At 38.0% G+C, this 14,982-nt stretch overlaps 1 protein-coding gene across 1 annotated transcript in view; it reads right to left on the reverse strand.

Moving 5' to 3' along the window:
* The window catches only part of shep (alan shepard), a 147,044-nt gene that overhangs the window by 23,780 nt on the left and 108,282 nt on the right, over nucleotides 1–14,982 (reverse strand). Inside the window, 1 exon segment of the mRNA XM_068285802.1 lies at nucleotides 7,231–7,266. Coding sequence (XP_068141903.1) covers nucleotides 7,231–7,266 — 36 coding nt within the window.

Genomic DNA, 14,982 nt, shown 5'->3' on the forward strand with positions numbered 1-14,982 from the left:
TTTTGGCAACTAATTTTCCAGTCATTTTACTCTTCCATCTACCATTCTTCTCTCTCTATCTATCTCCCTTCACTTTCACTGTCTTTGTTTATACGGCTGATTGGCATCTTGGTAAATGGCATTTGGCATTTTTGCCAGAGACCAAGCGGGAAACGGGACACGGAACATTGGCAGGTATAATGTGACCAAATTAGTTAGTTATGTCAATCAAAATGTTTCGGCTAATTCAATTGGGGGAAAATAGTCAGCATATTGTAAGATATATTGGGCATAAAATATTCCAGAGGCGTAAAATGGGGAAATCAATTTTCGTTCTCAAATGGAATACGGAAGAAGAGCAACAACAAAAAACATTACTCTAATTGGCATTTAATTAAGATGAAATTTGGTTTTATTGGACTATTTTTGGATCAAATGGAAATTCATTTGATATATCGTGTGATGTTTCTCCTCTGCTTCTCCCATTTTTCGCTTGTGCCTTTCTCTTTTCTTTCGACTTTAATCTTTGAAACATTCTAGATCATTTGCAACATTTTGCTTTACTTTGTTTTTGGCTCATTCTCTTATGATTCTCTGCGTTGCTTTCTCATTTCTTCGATCAGTTTTTTGTCTTCTTATTTGCTTTTCTGGGCATTCTGTTGGAATTATTAATTTAATTTTATTTTCTTAATATTTTATGACATCTTTATTAAGGTTTTTTTCCTTTAAACAATTCAATTAAAATCGATAAAATGAAAGAGTGAGTGGGGAAAAGATGGGGCGCGGGGTAAGTAGGTAAAATGCTTTTAACCCAAAGGTTAAAACCTCTTCTAATGCTGAGTAATTCGTCGCAAGAGGTGGAGGAGGGAAAATCAAGGGATGGGGGAGCCTCAGTGAACCCATGGTTTCCCCTCAACCTCTCCGTTTCTCCACCTCTTTCACTCTTTCAGGGTTAAAGTTGAACATACTATCTAAGTTGGCCATTCCTCTTCCCTTGTCCAACTAACATCAAAAACTTATATTCTTTCTCTCTCTATCCATCTCTGTCTCTCTTTAGAGAAAGAAAAACCACTTAGAGGAGAGCCAGCAGCATTTTAGGTTTTGTGCTTGACTTGACTTGCTTTTCAACTAAGTTTTCCTTTTTACCCATATGGTTGGGTTGCTGCTGCTGCTGCTGCTGCTGCTGCTGCTGCTTGCTTGACTGAGTGCCAACCAAACAGGGACGGTGGACTGACTCTCATAAAGGGGGAGGAGGAAGAGCCATGGAAGTGGGCACACTTCCTGTCTGACACATACTCAAGCCACGCACAAGCAATACAAGAGGATGGTGATGATGAGGAGAGTGAGAGGCACAAGGAGAATTGGGAGGCGGGGTATGGAGTTGGGTGGAGATGTCAAGAAACCGCTTTGCTTTCTTTTTTGTCAGCTTGCAAATTAAATTTAAATACCCGCATAGAGCAAAAGAGAGACACACACACACAAAGAGTATAAAAGACAATTGTGTGAAAGAGATAGGGCGAGATTTAAGAGGCTACTGTGTAACATTTTTCGTGTGTGTGTGTGCGTGTGTGTGTGATTGACACTTGTGTGTGTCTATGTGCTGAGTGCTTGTCCGCCGCCATCCTCTTCCCTATCCCCCATAGCACCCCCCTCTAACTCAATCGCTCTCTCACACGCTCTTGTTCTGGCTCTCTTTGGCCCTCTTCACTTTCAGTTGGTCGTGTGTTTGAGTTAAGTGTTACTTCCGCTATACACACGCAGCTACCTCCACCTCCTCCAATTCTCTCCCTACTACCACTTCCTCTCCTTTCCCGTCGACCATGCTGTTTTTTTTTTCCTTCTATTGTTTTGGCATTCCTTCCATTAATTTTGGTTTTCTTTTTGTATAAATTTGTTGGTTTTTTTTTTTTTTGTTTTTTGTAAACTTAAAACATAATTAAATTTGAATCTTTGTTTAATTTGCAAAAAGAAACCACTTTGGCTTCTGCTCTGCCGCCCTCCCTTTCCCCTTACAATGCACTTGCCATTCCCCGCTTCGTTCTCCTCTTTCTCTTCTATATGCACAATCTTCACACATAATTTGCCGCCGACTTGGTTTCCGATCACGTTCAGCAGCTTTAGTTGATTTATATCTTTCTCCTCATTCTCTCCAACCCGCCAACCCCTTTCCCCCCTTTTAATACTACTTGACCAACCTTTCCCTGGTTCTCTTCTACTTCTTCTTCTTCTCATGTGTTTGGGTCGAGTTTTGCACGTTGTCACATAAATTATTTCATTCGGTGTGTTATGTTTTTCTTTTTTTTCTACCTCCTCCTCCTTCTCTATTTTCTTTGCTGTTTTTGGTGCAGCAAAAAGAAAGAAAGAAAAAATATCATGTGATTAGTGGTCAGTGCTAATGTGGCAATGCTGTTAAATATCACGCACCATATATCATCATGTAATAAATACCAAACGCAAGCACCACACACCACAGCAGACCAGACCACGGCACATACACGCCATTCCATTCCACATGGCGCACTCTTCCTCTCCACCATCATCAGGCATCTTCTCCTCCTCCTCCTCCTGCACCCTATCATCTCATGCATGGTCAGTGCGAAATTAGTTGGAGTAAGGTGGAGAGGTGATTATTTTCTTTAGAGGGGGTTAGGAGAGAGAAAACAACTATTCTTTAAGCCATTCTTACTTTTGATATCGTTTGGAGGGGTGGCCAAATGGTCTTAATCCCATTAACAACTGTTTCAGTTGATTGCAATTTTAGTAAAACAGATTTACCAAAGAAACACTTTGAATTCCAGAAAATAGTTTCCAGAACTAGTTATTGATAGAAATGCCATGGAGTCGGCTTAACGCTTCTTTAGAATGAGTCAACAGATTGGCCAAAACATCTGCTAATGCTAGATCCCGTTGGAAAAAAACAGAAATTGCGATTGGAAAACAGATTCGCATTAGAAATAACAAACAATTTCTAATCTTATTACGAGTTGTATTCCAATAGAAAACACATTAGATAATATACCTTTTTATTAGTCATTGAACAGCTAAAGAAGAAGAAGAAGCTTATAGATGAACTTATGTAACAAGTTTTGCATAGAAAACGACAAACTGAAGGACAGACGGCAGGTGATCAATTTTATTGTAACCTAAAGAAAAGGGTTTAAAGAAACAAAAACTTTCAAGTTCACTCAAAATGGATTAACCTAGTTAGTTAGTTAGTTAGTTGGCCTAATACAGTCATTACATGGTGAAATTCCAGCAGGGAAACCTTTAGATTAGATTGGATTGGACTAACTCTCTGGGCAAAGCATTTTGACAATTAGGCAAATGTAAATGGGCATTTCTCTTGTCTCTGTCTCCATTTCTTTGTCATCTCACTCAGCCGCAATAACCTGACCCAACACACACACACACAAACACACACACATATGTGGAAAGAGGGAAAACACTCTAGAAAATCAACAAAACGCTAAATGCAACTGCTGCTTGCTCGCCGGAGGAGATTGGGAAGATTGCTTAGGTCTACTTCTACTTTGGTGTTAGTTCTGCGGACGATTAATGTGTGTGTGTGTGTTTGTGTGTGTGTGTGAGGGTGAAAAAAAGGATGGAATTCGGGGTGAAGGGGGACCGTTTGTGGGCAGGTAAAGTACACACACACAAACCCACAAAATTGTTTATCACTCATACGCCACATGGACTGCAGAGAGTGAGTGAGTGAGAGAGGGAGAGAAGAAGGCAGATGGCGTTGCCACGAGACAAATGTGTCCCCTGAGCAACGATGTTGCCGGCGAGTGCAAACAAAACGCCTACGTTAATTATACTAAACAACAACAACAACAACAGCAACAACAATAACAAATGAAATTTAACAACTATGGCAAACTAAAGCCGCAAGCTTAATCTGTATACATATAGCGAGAGAGTGTGTGTGTGTGTGTGTGTGTGTGTGTGTTAATGTGTGCCTGAGTTTGAATGGAAAATGAGTCATTTGAATACAACCAAACTGAATGCAAAACGCAAACGAAATTGACCTTTAGAATTTGTTGTTGTTCTTCTATATTTTTTTTGTGGATTTTTGTTTTAACAACAAAGAGAAATAGACAGAGTAGAGGAAGAGGGAGTAACAGAAGACGATGATGGAAACTCAATCATAATTCAATAAACAATGAGGGAAAGAGAAACAGAGAGAGAGAGCAGTAGAGTGTGAGAGATAGGCAAAATATTTGCATAAATTTCAACAATATTTTCACAAAACAAAAAGTAAACATAGACAAAAAGGAAACATTTCTAAATACCACCTCTCTCTCCCTCTTTCTCTTTCTCTCTTTTTATACATAAAGTCTGCTTTGATTTTGTAGCCCATCTCTTTCCTTTAATTCTTAAAAGTTAACAATTTATGCATTAGTCATCTCTGTCGATTGTGCAATTTGAGTTAGCTTAAGGTATTCAGGCACTTGAAAAAAAAAAAACTGCTTTATCGCGGGTCAGTGGACTGACTGCAGCAGGTGGAATACACTACTTTCTTTTCCATTTCGACCATTTGCTGGCAATCAGAGTTAGAACTTGAAAATGAGAAATCAAATTGATTGTGAGTCACTACACTCTACTCCTCGTTTCAGCCCCTTCCTCCTCCCTTAGCATATTGTGGGCCGGGTGTTTGGTCACGTCACTTGATCGCCGATCCGAACCGGATTCATTCAGTGATACAAGAAGGCGAAGAGCAGGAGGGGTGGAGTAAGTAGAAGGGTTGGTTGGCTGGTTGGTTGTCGCTTCAAGTTGACATAATATTTTTTTCTGTAATTTGTTTTTTTTTTTTCGTTTTTGCTGTCAGCTGATAAAACTTGTTCGTCGCTTATCGGGAGGGGGAAATTTGAACGTGCCTTGTGGGTCTATGGGCCGGCTACTGACACCGCCTTCTGCCCCAATAGTGTGCCCCGCTCTACAAGGCTACCTAAAGAGTGGAGCAGTGATTGCACCTTTCTCGGTATCACTCTCATTCTCTCTCTATTTCTCTTGCTCTCACTCTATCTAATGAATTCTGGGAATTTCAACATTTTGAACAATTCCATTTTGTTTTCTATATATTTACAGGTGATTTTGTTAGCAAATCAATTATGTCTACAATAGAAATGCATTATGAACTATTTCCAATGAATTTTGGTTGACGTAAAATAAATAAATTAATTTAAATCTATTTTTAGAGAAAAATTAAGGAAATTTGAGACTCAAGGGTCAGTCAAACCTAAACCTTTTCATTAAAATCAATAACTAAAATTTGATCCTTTTTGCGTTTTTAAAAAGAGTTCAAATTATTTTCCAAATAACAAACAGATAAAATTACACTCGAAAAAAAGCGAAAGAAAATGCGATACTTTTTGGCTATTTGTTTATATATTTTTTTTTTGTTGTATATTTTATTTCACATCTGTGGGTGTATTTGTGTGCCTGTGTGTGTGAGTGTGTTTATTTTTATTATTCTTTTTTTTTCTGTTGGCTTGGCGATTTTTTTTTTTTGTGGCAAAAAAATATGTAAATCCAAAGGCATAAAACAGGAGAAAATTTCTGACTCAAAAAATGCTAAAAAGATAAAGATGAGAGGGAGACAAAAACCCAAGAAGGAAAACGAGGAAACACAGGGGCAGAAGCGGGGTCACGGGGGCAGGGAAAACCGTGTGAGAGGTGGGTGAGGTGGGGATTCACATTTACGGTTTTTTATATCTTTTACAACTTTTACTTTGTTACAGAAATAAAACAAAGACTCAGCAGAAGTGGCAGAAGAACAAGAACAAGAAGAAGAAGGAGAAGAGACAAGCAGGCAAACAGTCAGGAGGGAGAAAGTGAAGAAGGGGAGAAGAGACAGGGAGGGAGAGAGCGAGAAAGGCATAAACCCCTGAGGGCTTTTCGCCAGGTTAACGATGTGGAGTGTTTGGGGGCGTTGGGGTGAGTGCAGAAGGTAAAAGGTGGGTGAATGGCAGTGGGGTGGTTCCTTATTCTCTGCCAGAGAGATCTATAGAGAATGGAGAGAGAGAGAGAGAGAGAGAGGCGGATAGAATAGAGAGCGAGAGAACCAAGTCGAGAGGGTGCAATGACTTTGTTGCCCAGAGAAAGTTTTACACTTTGTGTAAAGAAATTTTCATTGTTGCCCATTTCTTCTCCTGTATTTTTTTTTTTTTTTTTTGTTTTCTTTTCGGGGTTGATTGCCAGACAAAGGGTGCAACAATAACCAACAAATTTCTCAACGTCAAAAAATAAGTTGCCCACTTTTTTTCACCGTGCAGCAGAAAATGAAAAGCAAAGGCTTAACCTTGGACTTCACATTTAACGCCAAAAGTGCACTGGCCATGGGCGTGGGGTGTGTTGCTCTGACGGGGGGCATGGTAGGGTAGGGGAGAGGGGTCCTAATCAGTTGTTGTTCTGTCACGCGTCCCGGAATCGGCGGCATGGCATCTGCTGTTTGTGTTGCGGGGGTGTACATAAAATGCGATCCAGAGAACACAAATGAACAGACTTCGCATATAATCAGTTCTCTTTTCGTACTAGGCACGGCACTGCCCGTTGCTAACTCACACACACACACACACACACACACACTCATACAAGCTCATATGCAATCTGGCAACTGACTCATGATACCATGTTTTATTTTTTACCCAACACCAAAAAAAAAAAAAAAATACCCCAACGCTCTCTCTGTCTGATAAGCTTCTCGTTTTACTTTTGTTTTCTGTTTTTTTTTTTTGGCAAATTATAAAAAACTTAAAAAAAACCGATTAAACACCAAAAATAAAATACTAATTTCCTTCATGTATTAGTGTAGCTAACTAAAAGTGTGACATTTAAAAAAAATCCCCTCAGAAAATTCAACGATAAATCAGAAAATGGGTTTCCCCCATTTGATTAGCAAAATTACCTAAACTTAAGAAAAAAAACGTTTCATTATGAATCTTTCATTATCAATTATTTCATTGCTCTGGCAACCCTAGAATACTTGACCGCAAACTAAGATTAAAGCAGTGCACAATGACTTATCCAGCTCTTGTTAAGGTAGGGCATTCAAAATCGTAGTAACACAGACTAAATTGTTTCATTCATTCAAAATGTTAAAGAAAATATTGAAAAAATTATTGCAAATTCGGCAAATTCAAGATTTTTAAGCGCAATCTCAATTAAAAATTTGTAACATTATTTTGTCTATTGTTTATTTCATTATTTGTTGGATTTTTTTTTTTTTTTTTTTTTGTATTTTTTACTAACCTCAATGGTGCTGAGCTGATTAACCCACTGGTAAGCCTAAAAACAAACAAAATGACAGAAAAAAGTCGAAACATGTGAGTTGGTTGACAAAATTTTTCGGTTTAAAGGTTAGCTACACTAACCAAACAAACAAACAACATAACAAAAACGCTAATAAAACAACAGAAAAACAACGACAAAGAGTATGAACCAAAAAAAATAATAGAGTATCCCCGTGGAAGCTACATTTAGTCTGACAAAGTTTTTTTATACTCTTAAAGCCGGAAAAATGTTTCAGAGCAAAAATATGTATTCAAATTGTGGCTCAAATTCTACCTTTAATAGAGGTGAAAGAAAAATATTTGAAAATATTTGATTTTAGTTTCCGTTTGGGTGTACAGGGGGTAGACTTTGTCCAAAGGGTATAAAAAATCGAACATTTAAAAGCAATTAAGCAAATGGATGATGACTCCTCGTAGAGAGAGAAAGAGAGAGAGAGAGAGAGAGAGATAAGGAAACAATAGCAATTAGCGGTACTTTCCAGCTGTAAAAGAAATCAGCTGATGATTAGCTCTTTAACAAACACACACACACACACACACATAGACGTCACCGCCCCCCAATCTATATCCCCCCCTTTCCACCTTTATACTATCTTTTAAACAATCATTCTCTCTCTCTCTCTCTGTCTATCTTTCCCTCTCTTCTACTCCTCACATTTATTTACTCTTTAGACTTTTTTCGCGTTTGGTTGTTGCTGTTGTTGTTGTTGCGGCGGCTAAAAAGCTTGAAATTTAACAAAATTTTTAGTAAACTTTTTTTTTTATTTTGTTTTTTTTTTTTGTCTATATAAAATGATGCTTTGGCATTTTGTCATTTTTATTTTATTTCTTTGTGGCCCCCGCCGAAAAGTGGCTAACCTTTAAATGTCTGAAGAAGCAAACAAACGCAAAAATGAAAATTCAACAAAAATTTTAACCAGACACACAATACAAAGACATCACACACACACACACACACACATAGATGTATATATAAAATTGACTTTCAGATACCCAGCACAGAATTTTTCCCATAATAATTAGATATTTAATTATCCAAATCGAAAATATTTTAGTTAGAGTTAGAGTATCTATCGGTTTTTCTCCTTCAAAAAAAAAAAAAAAAAAAACATCATCAGGTGGAATATATAGACAACTGATTTTAAATTGTATACTTCTTCATGATGCTGTTCCAGAATAAGTATACACTTTCTTTTCCAAGGCACATTAAGATATAAATTAACAGAATACTGAATTGGTATAATTTTTGTCTACAGACATTGAACTCTTCTATATGGGCGTATGTAGGCAAAAGATAAGCGACGAAAGTGTGGGAGAGCTAAGAGAATTTTATAATTTTCCATTTTCTTTGTTCTTCCTTCTGTCTTTCACAAAAATGTATTACAAATATTATCTTAATTATTATTTTGTACGTATATTTTGAATTATATTCTTTTTTATTTACTTTTTGCTTGATGTTTGACAGCTGCTAGAGTAGAGGCTCTTCTACTGCTGTTGCTTATTCTTCTTCTTCTTGTCTTATTCAGTTGGTTCTTCAGTTGGCGGTGTTTCACTCATTCACTCACGCACATATGTACATATATGTATGCAGCACAGAGAAACAGTGTGGATAACGGCCGAAGTGGGTGGGGGTTAGGAACACTCACAGGCACAGAGACACACACACCACACACATAGAAAGCTTTTGGGCTGTTTACAAACTTTTGCGACGTTTTCAAGTGCGACGCTAGCGGCGACTGAGATGTCTCTAATAGAGAGAGAGTGAGAGAGCGGCGACTGCGACTGAGACAGCGACTGCGAAAACAGCGGCGAGAAGCTTTAACTATTTTTTCTCTATGTTGGTGGTTGTGGTGGTGGAAGTGATGTTGTTGTTGTTGTTGCTTTAATAACTTTCTATTGCTATTTTTATACAATAATTTTTTTTTCTATACACACACAAATGTTGCATGAATGTGTGTAAGTGTGTTGCTTCTTTATTTTTTTTTTTTTGTAATAAATTTATATGATTTTTTTTCTCTTTTAATTTTTTTTGTAATTTTGTTGATGACGACAGCTTTAAGCTTACTCACACATTCATAAAGACAGGACACACACAGACACACGCGCGGCGCAGCACACAGGCGGAAAGAGAGACGGAGAGAGAGGGAGACAATTTGACAACAATTACAGTTAGAAACTTCAGCTGATCTCTCTTTAACAAGAACAAACAAAAAAAAAAAAGCAATGCTAATTCTATCTATATAATTTCTATATAAATAATATAAATTTCTATTAGATTTTTACTTTTTGCTACACTTTTTTCTTCTTTCGGTTTTTTTTTTTCTTTCTGCCTATTTTATTTCTTTTGCCGCTTACGAACTTTGAAAAACGCAAACAACCGACGTACGTCCGCTCACTTCGAAATCCAAAAAAAAACTGCGCGCAAAAAAAACCAAAGTGTATTAAAGAGAATAGAAAAATATTCTGTTAACTGTCTGTTAGCTCAACTAACAGCGTACTCACAGCGATGGCGTTAACTAACAGGGAATGTTAGTAAAGGCGGCCGGCAGAAGTATTCGCTCTTTCTCTCTCTATCTCAAGCTGTTGGCATGCGCAGAGAGCGCGCTTGCAAAATGAATGAATGTGCGGCTGCCGAAAGAGAGCGAGAGGGGGCGAGAGCGACAGAGAGGGGGGCGGCAGTATTAGAAAAAGCGCCGGCTCTCTCTTTCTCTTCCGTTTAGAACAGAGACCGGAAAACCCAAAAAGGCTGAAGGGCGGGGGCGATAAATACATATACATATATAAATGTATTATTTTTTATATTAATTTTATAGCGAACAGAGAGACAGAGAGCGAGTCGGCTGACTCAGTCGCTGAGCAAGCGCCACCACCCAAAAATGAAGGAAAAAGACAAAAAAAAAAAAAAAAAAAACTTGCACGCACACAAACATAATTTGCACAGTGGTTCGTAAACCATTCGTCACAAGGCGGCCATTCATCAATGTTTCTCTCGCTTGCTCTTTCTCTCTCCCCCCTGAACCATTCTCTTCTTTCCCATTCGCGTTCGGTAAAAAACAAGTGGTTTTTATTTTGTTTTTAATTTAAAATTTTTGCAATTTTTTTTTTTGTTGTTTTTTCTCTTTGTGTTTTTTACAATATTCGCCGTCTGGCATATCCACCGTGAGAAACAATTTTTGCATCTCTCTCGCTCTCTCCTATTCGCCATCTTCATTGACGACGACGACGACGACGCTTTTCTCATCTTCTCAGCCTCATCAGCTGAGCCGCTTGTCCGGTTTTTTTTTTATATTTTGTTTAAGCCAATTTTTTGCTTCTCTTTTTTCATTTTATTTTTCTTTCTTTTTAACCATTCTTGTTGTGCTATTCGGTTGTTGTTGTTGTTGTTGTAGTTCGTGTGAAATTTTTGTTGCAAGCTCGTAAAAATAAATCATAAATATGTTGTTGCTTCATCTCTCTCCCTGCATCATCATTGAGAAAAACGAAAAGAAAGAAAAACCACCCACCTGACGACTGACCACCTGCCTGTCTGTCTGCTAGTCCCCCTCCCCCCACACCCCTCTTCACTCATCTCTTTTACTCACACCTTTTCAAATTTTATGGTCGTTGGAAGATGGAGAAGGAGCGGCTGGTTGGTATCCATTTGATAGCATTGATTGTGTGTGTGTGTGTGTGTGGAAACTTTGAAATGTAAAATATAAAGAATAGAAGAAAACGGCACAGAAGAAGAAGCAAGAAAAAACTGTGAAAAAAAGGAAGCGGAAGACGAAGAAAGTAACTAAGGAGAAAGCGAAGAAACCGAGAAGAAAGACGAAATACACACAAAAGGACTTTTGTCAAGCAAAAGCGAATAAGACGTGAAAAGAAGACAATAAATCAAAGAAAACATACTATAAAGAATAGAACTACCAAGAAGAATTTGAAGTTAAAGATTATAAAAAAGAAATACAAGAAGAATCAACAAATTCTGCATTAAAAAGTTCAAACGTAACAAAAAAAAAAAAAAATTCCTATAAAGTTTTTAAATGAAGTTTATTTAATATTTTTAGGGGAGTTCCCAATCAAAAATAACTACATCTAAATATACATATTTAGAATGCATGATAATATCGATACTAAGTAGAGACTGTAAGAATGTAATTAATGAATTTCGTTACCAGTCAATTAAAGAACCCTCAATTAATTATTTTCCTACTTATGACATTTTCTGTTGAATCGCATTGTTGTTAGGCATTATAGAAATATTGCATAACTCACCTTTTGAGGTTTTTTTTTTTTAATTTTTAAACTTTAAAAGTCTTAACCCACTTCTCCTCTATTGCAAATGTTTCTGCTGACGTACTTGGGGAACTCAGTTTACCCTAGACAAAGACACTCGACGGGGCATATTATGAAGGGACAAATTCTGAATCTAAAAACTGAGAGGGGAATAACACTTTGCAACCGATTGGGAGAGAAGAGAATTAAGCGGCCACTCCCACAAACCCATACCCATACACACTTGGCCACTAAAGAGTCACTCAAAGTCGGCTCAAAGTCGGCACGGTGTTCGGCAATAATAGAAGTAAAACCTGTTCAGATGGTTTTTAATGCCAATACCAACTGGAATTTCCCATAAATCATAAAAAAAAATAAAAATAAAAACAAAACGGTTTAGAGTTCAGTTCAGGCAAAAAAAAAAAAAAAATGATTTCTAAACAAACAAAAAATTTATGTGTTTAATTTTGCGGTGTTTAATTGATTGATTGATGGAATTTCTGATTGGTAATTAATATTTGATTAAGAGATTCTTTAACCATAATAGAGGGAGTTACCCGAAAAAGCATAAAGCATAAAGAAAGGAAATTTTACAAATTTCAATTGAAGAAATGTGGGCAAAAAATAAAATATATACGAAATGAAAGAATAAGGGCAAGAAATTTCTATGGCTTACATTTTATCTGGTAAAAAGACAGGGAGAACGAGAGAGAGAGAGAGAGAGAGAGAGAGCAAGCCATTTAATCAGCTGATAAAAACAAGAATCACATATGTGTGTGTGTGTGTGTGTGGGTGTGCGACAGCCAGCGAGCGAGCGAGCGAGAGAAAGGCGGAATTTTTCAATTGAAAATGAATGCGTATAAATGCGCCCATATGGAAAATACATAACAACAACAACAAGAACACCACAAAGCAGAAATAGCAGTCGCAGAGGAGGAGAATGGGATGTGATGGTAGTAGAAAGAAAGAAAGAAAGGCAGCCAAGGGCGGGTAATGGGCGGGCGGGCAGAGAGATGAGGGTAAAAGAAAATTGCGACTTTTTATCGAGTTTTTGCGGCATCTCATCATCTGCATTTACAATATGCGGGAGATAGGGCAGGGGGGAATCACTAGCTGCCAGCTGGCTAGGGGCGGGGTGTGAATGAGACGGCACCAGAAGAAGAAGAAGAAGCGAAACGAAGATGATGACGCATTTTAAATGCCCTGGTTGCCCGATTAAATTGTACTCTATATGTGTACCTAGATTTAGATAAAGAAAAGATATTCGCCTAGATCAATGCGGGAAAAAATATCTAAGAAATTCTTCTTAACAAATCGCATACATACATACATACATTTGTATGCATATCATCTTCTCTTATTTTTTTCTTCTTTTTTTTTTTTGGCAAGGGTATTGGAAAAAAATTATCAGCAAACGAAGTCAGAGGCTCTGTTGTTGCGATTACAGTAATAGGCAGAGCAGTCAGCTCTGTCGGCTGCGGCAGCGGTAACGTGACGTTCGTCAGAGCAGCGAGCAGAGCCACCCTCGCTCTCTTTTGGCTCTCGCTCTACCACATTCTCTGGCATACATATATTCTGTGACGTATGCAGTTAGAGCAGCGACGCAGCATCTTTTGCTTACGGTGTTTGTTCAACTGTTAAACGGAATGGTCGTGGAATCGTTGCGTGGGTGGGTGGAGGTGGAGGGGAGGAGACTAGTGGAGATGTAGTAAAAGGCGAGACTGTTGCTTGACCATTACCACCACCACCACCTACCCCCCACCATGCCTCCTTGTGGGTGTGTATGTACTTTTTGGTTTGCCCCATTTCATTCCATTTTCATTTGGTTTGCAAGAAATTAAATGCTCATTATTAACGTTTATTTACCTCCTCTGTCTCTTTTGCTGCTCAGTGTGTTCTTACGTTTTTCTTATCAGTCTAACTACTTTTTGCCCTCTCTCTTTCTCTTTCTCTCTCTCTCTCTCTCTGTCTCTGTCTCTTTGCCTTTTCCCTTAGGCTCTCTGTCTCTCTCGCTTTGTCACTCATCAATTTGTGAGGCATTGTGTGCAAAACCATCACCCCCATCCTCTACTCGCCCCTTCTTTGTTTTTTCTCTTTAGCGTTGACCCGCAGCAGCCCACATGTGAAACATTTTTATTGCATGTCACCCTGTCAATCGGCAATTGTTGTTGATGTTGTTGTTGTCAACGCCATCGAAAATTATCGACAGAGCAACAGGGACAGCGAGAGAGAGAGAGAGAGCGCGGGGGGAAGCAAATACATATAAATGTGTATCCAAATAAATAAGCAGAAGAGAGCCAGCCAATGACATAGAAGTAGTGACGGGAGGGGGGCGGAAGAGCAAAATGTGTGTGAGTGCGATTTTTTTCCCCCGTTTCTTTTTGTGGGCGGTGTGTGTGTGTGTGTGGAGTTAAAAGATAAAACTGTAACTGTTAATGACAACACACACTTTTCGTGATTTGTATACACTTCCCATATTCCAGCCATTGTCCTTTGGGCATATCGACAACTCCAAAAAGTATGCAACACTCAATAGAAATGCTAAGTAACTAACTGTCTGCAGCAGATAAATATTTCCAATCCTTTTCTCTTAGAATTAGTTAGTGTATATTCTAATGGTCAGTTTTTTGAAGGATATCTAGAAGTCGTTGTTACACTGAAACATTTAGCCATATCTTGGTTTCATTTGGGGTAGGGGGAAAGAGAGTGAGTGAAAAAACAACGAGGGGAGGATGTAATAAATTGGTTTATAATATGACCGCACGGAAACTGATTCATATGTGAGCTATAAATGATGACTATAAATACAATGATTGTTGACAGGCACATTCCTACACACACACACACACACACACACACACACACACAACATGTCTGGGGGGAGCGATTAAGCCAACAAAAATAAGTTAGCAATACTTTCTCTATAATCATATAAATGCAATCTTTATGATTTCTTAACCTAAACGCAGAAAATATCTTTTAGAGTATAATTTTTCTTTATTTCTTCTGAAACACCCGCATTTAAACTAATTAGTTTAACTAATCAAAGGAGGTATTAGGTACTTAAACCAAATGGTGTCCATTTATGTTATTTTTTTCTTGTTGAATCTCTTATGCAAAAGGTGGTAAAGGGGAGGTAACTAACTGACTGGCTGACTGACTGGGTGACTGACTGAATGACTGACAGGCTAACTAATTCTTCCCACCTGACGTCAGTCAGTGTACCGGGGCGACGATGTCAACATTTGCATTAAATGCGAAACAAAAATCGTCTAAAAATAAATACACGTAAGTCGTTATCATGCACGAGTCTCTAGAGCAAACATAACACACACACGCACACACACACACACACACACACACATGAAAAAAAACCGATGGATAAAAACGAAACAGAAATATACAAACAAAAAACAATATGGAAATCGGAGACATATAGATGAGTAATTTGTGTTCG

Source organism: Drosophila tropicalis, unplaced genomic scaffold (assembly GCF_018151085.1).
Source record: "Drosophila tropicalis isolate 14030-0801.00 unplaced genomic scaffold, ASM1815108v1 contig_443, whole genome shotgun sequence".
NCBI classification, from domain to species: Eukaryota; Metazoa; Arthropoda; class Insecta; order Diptera; family Drosophilidae; genus Drosophila; species Drosophila tropicalis.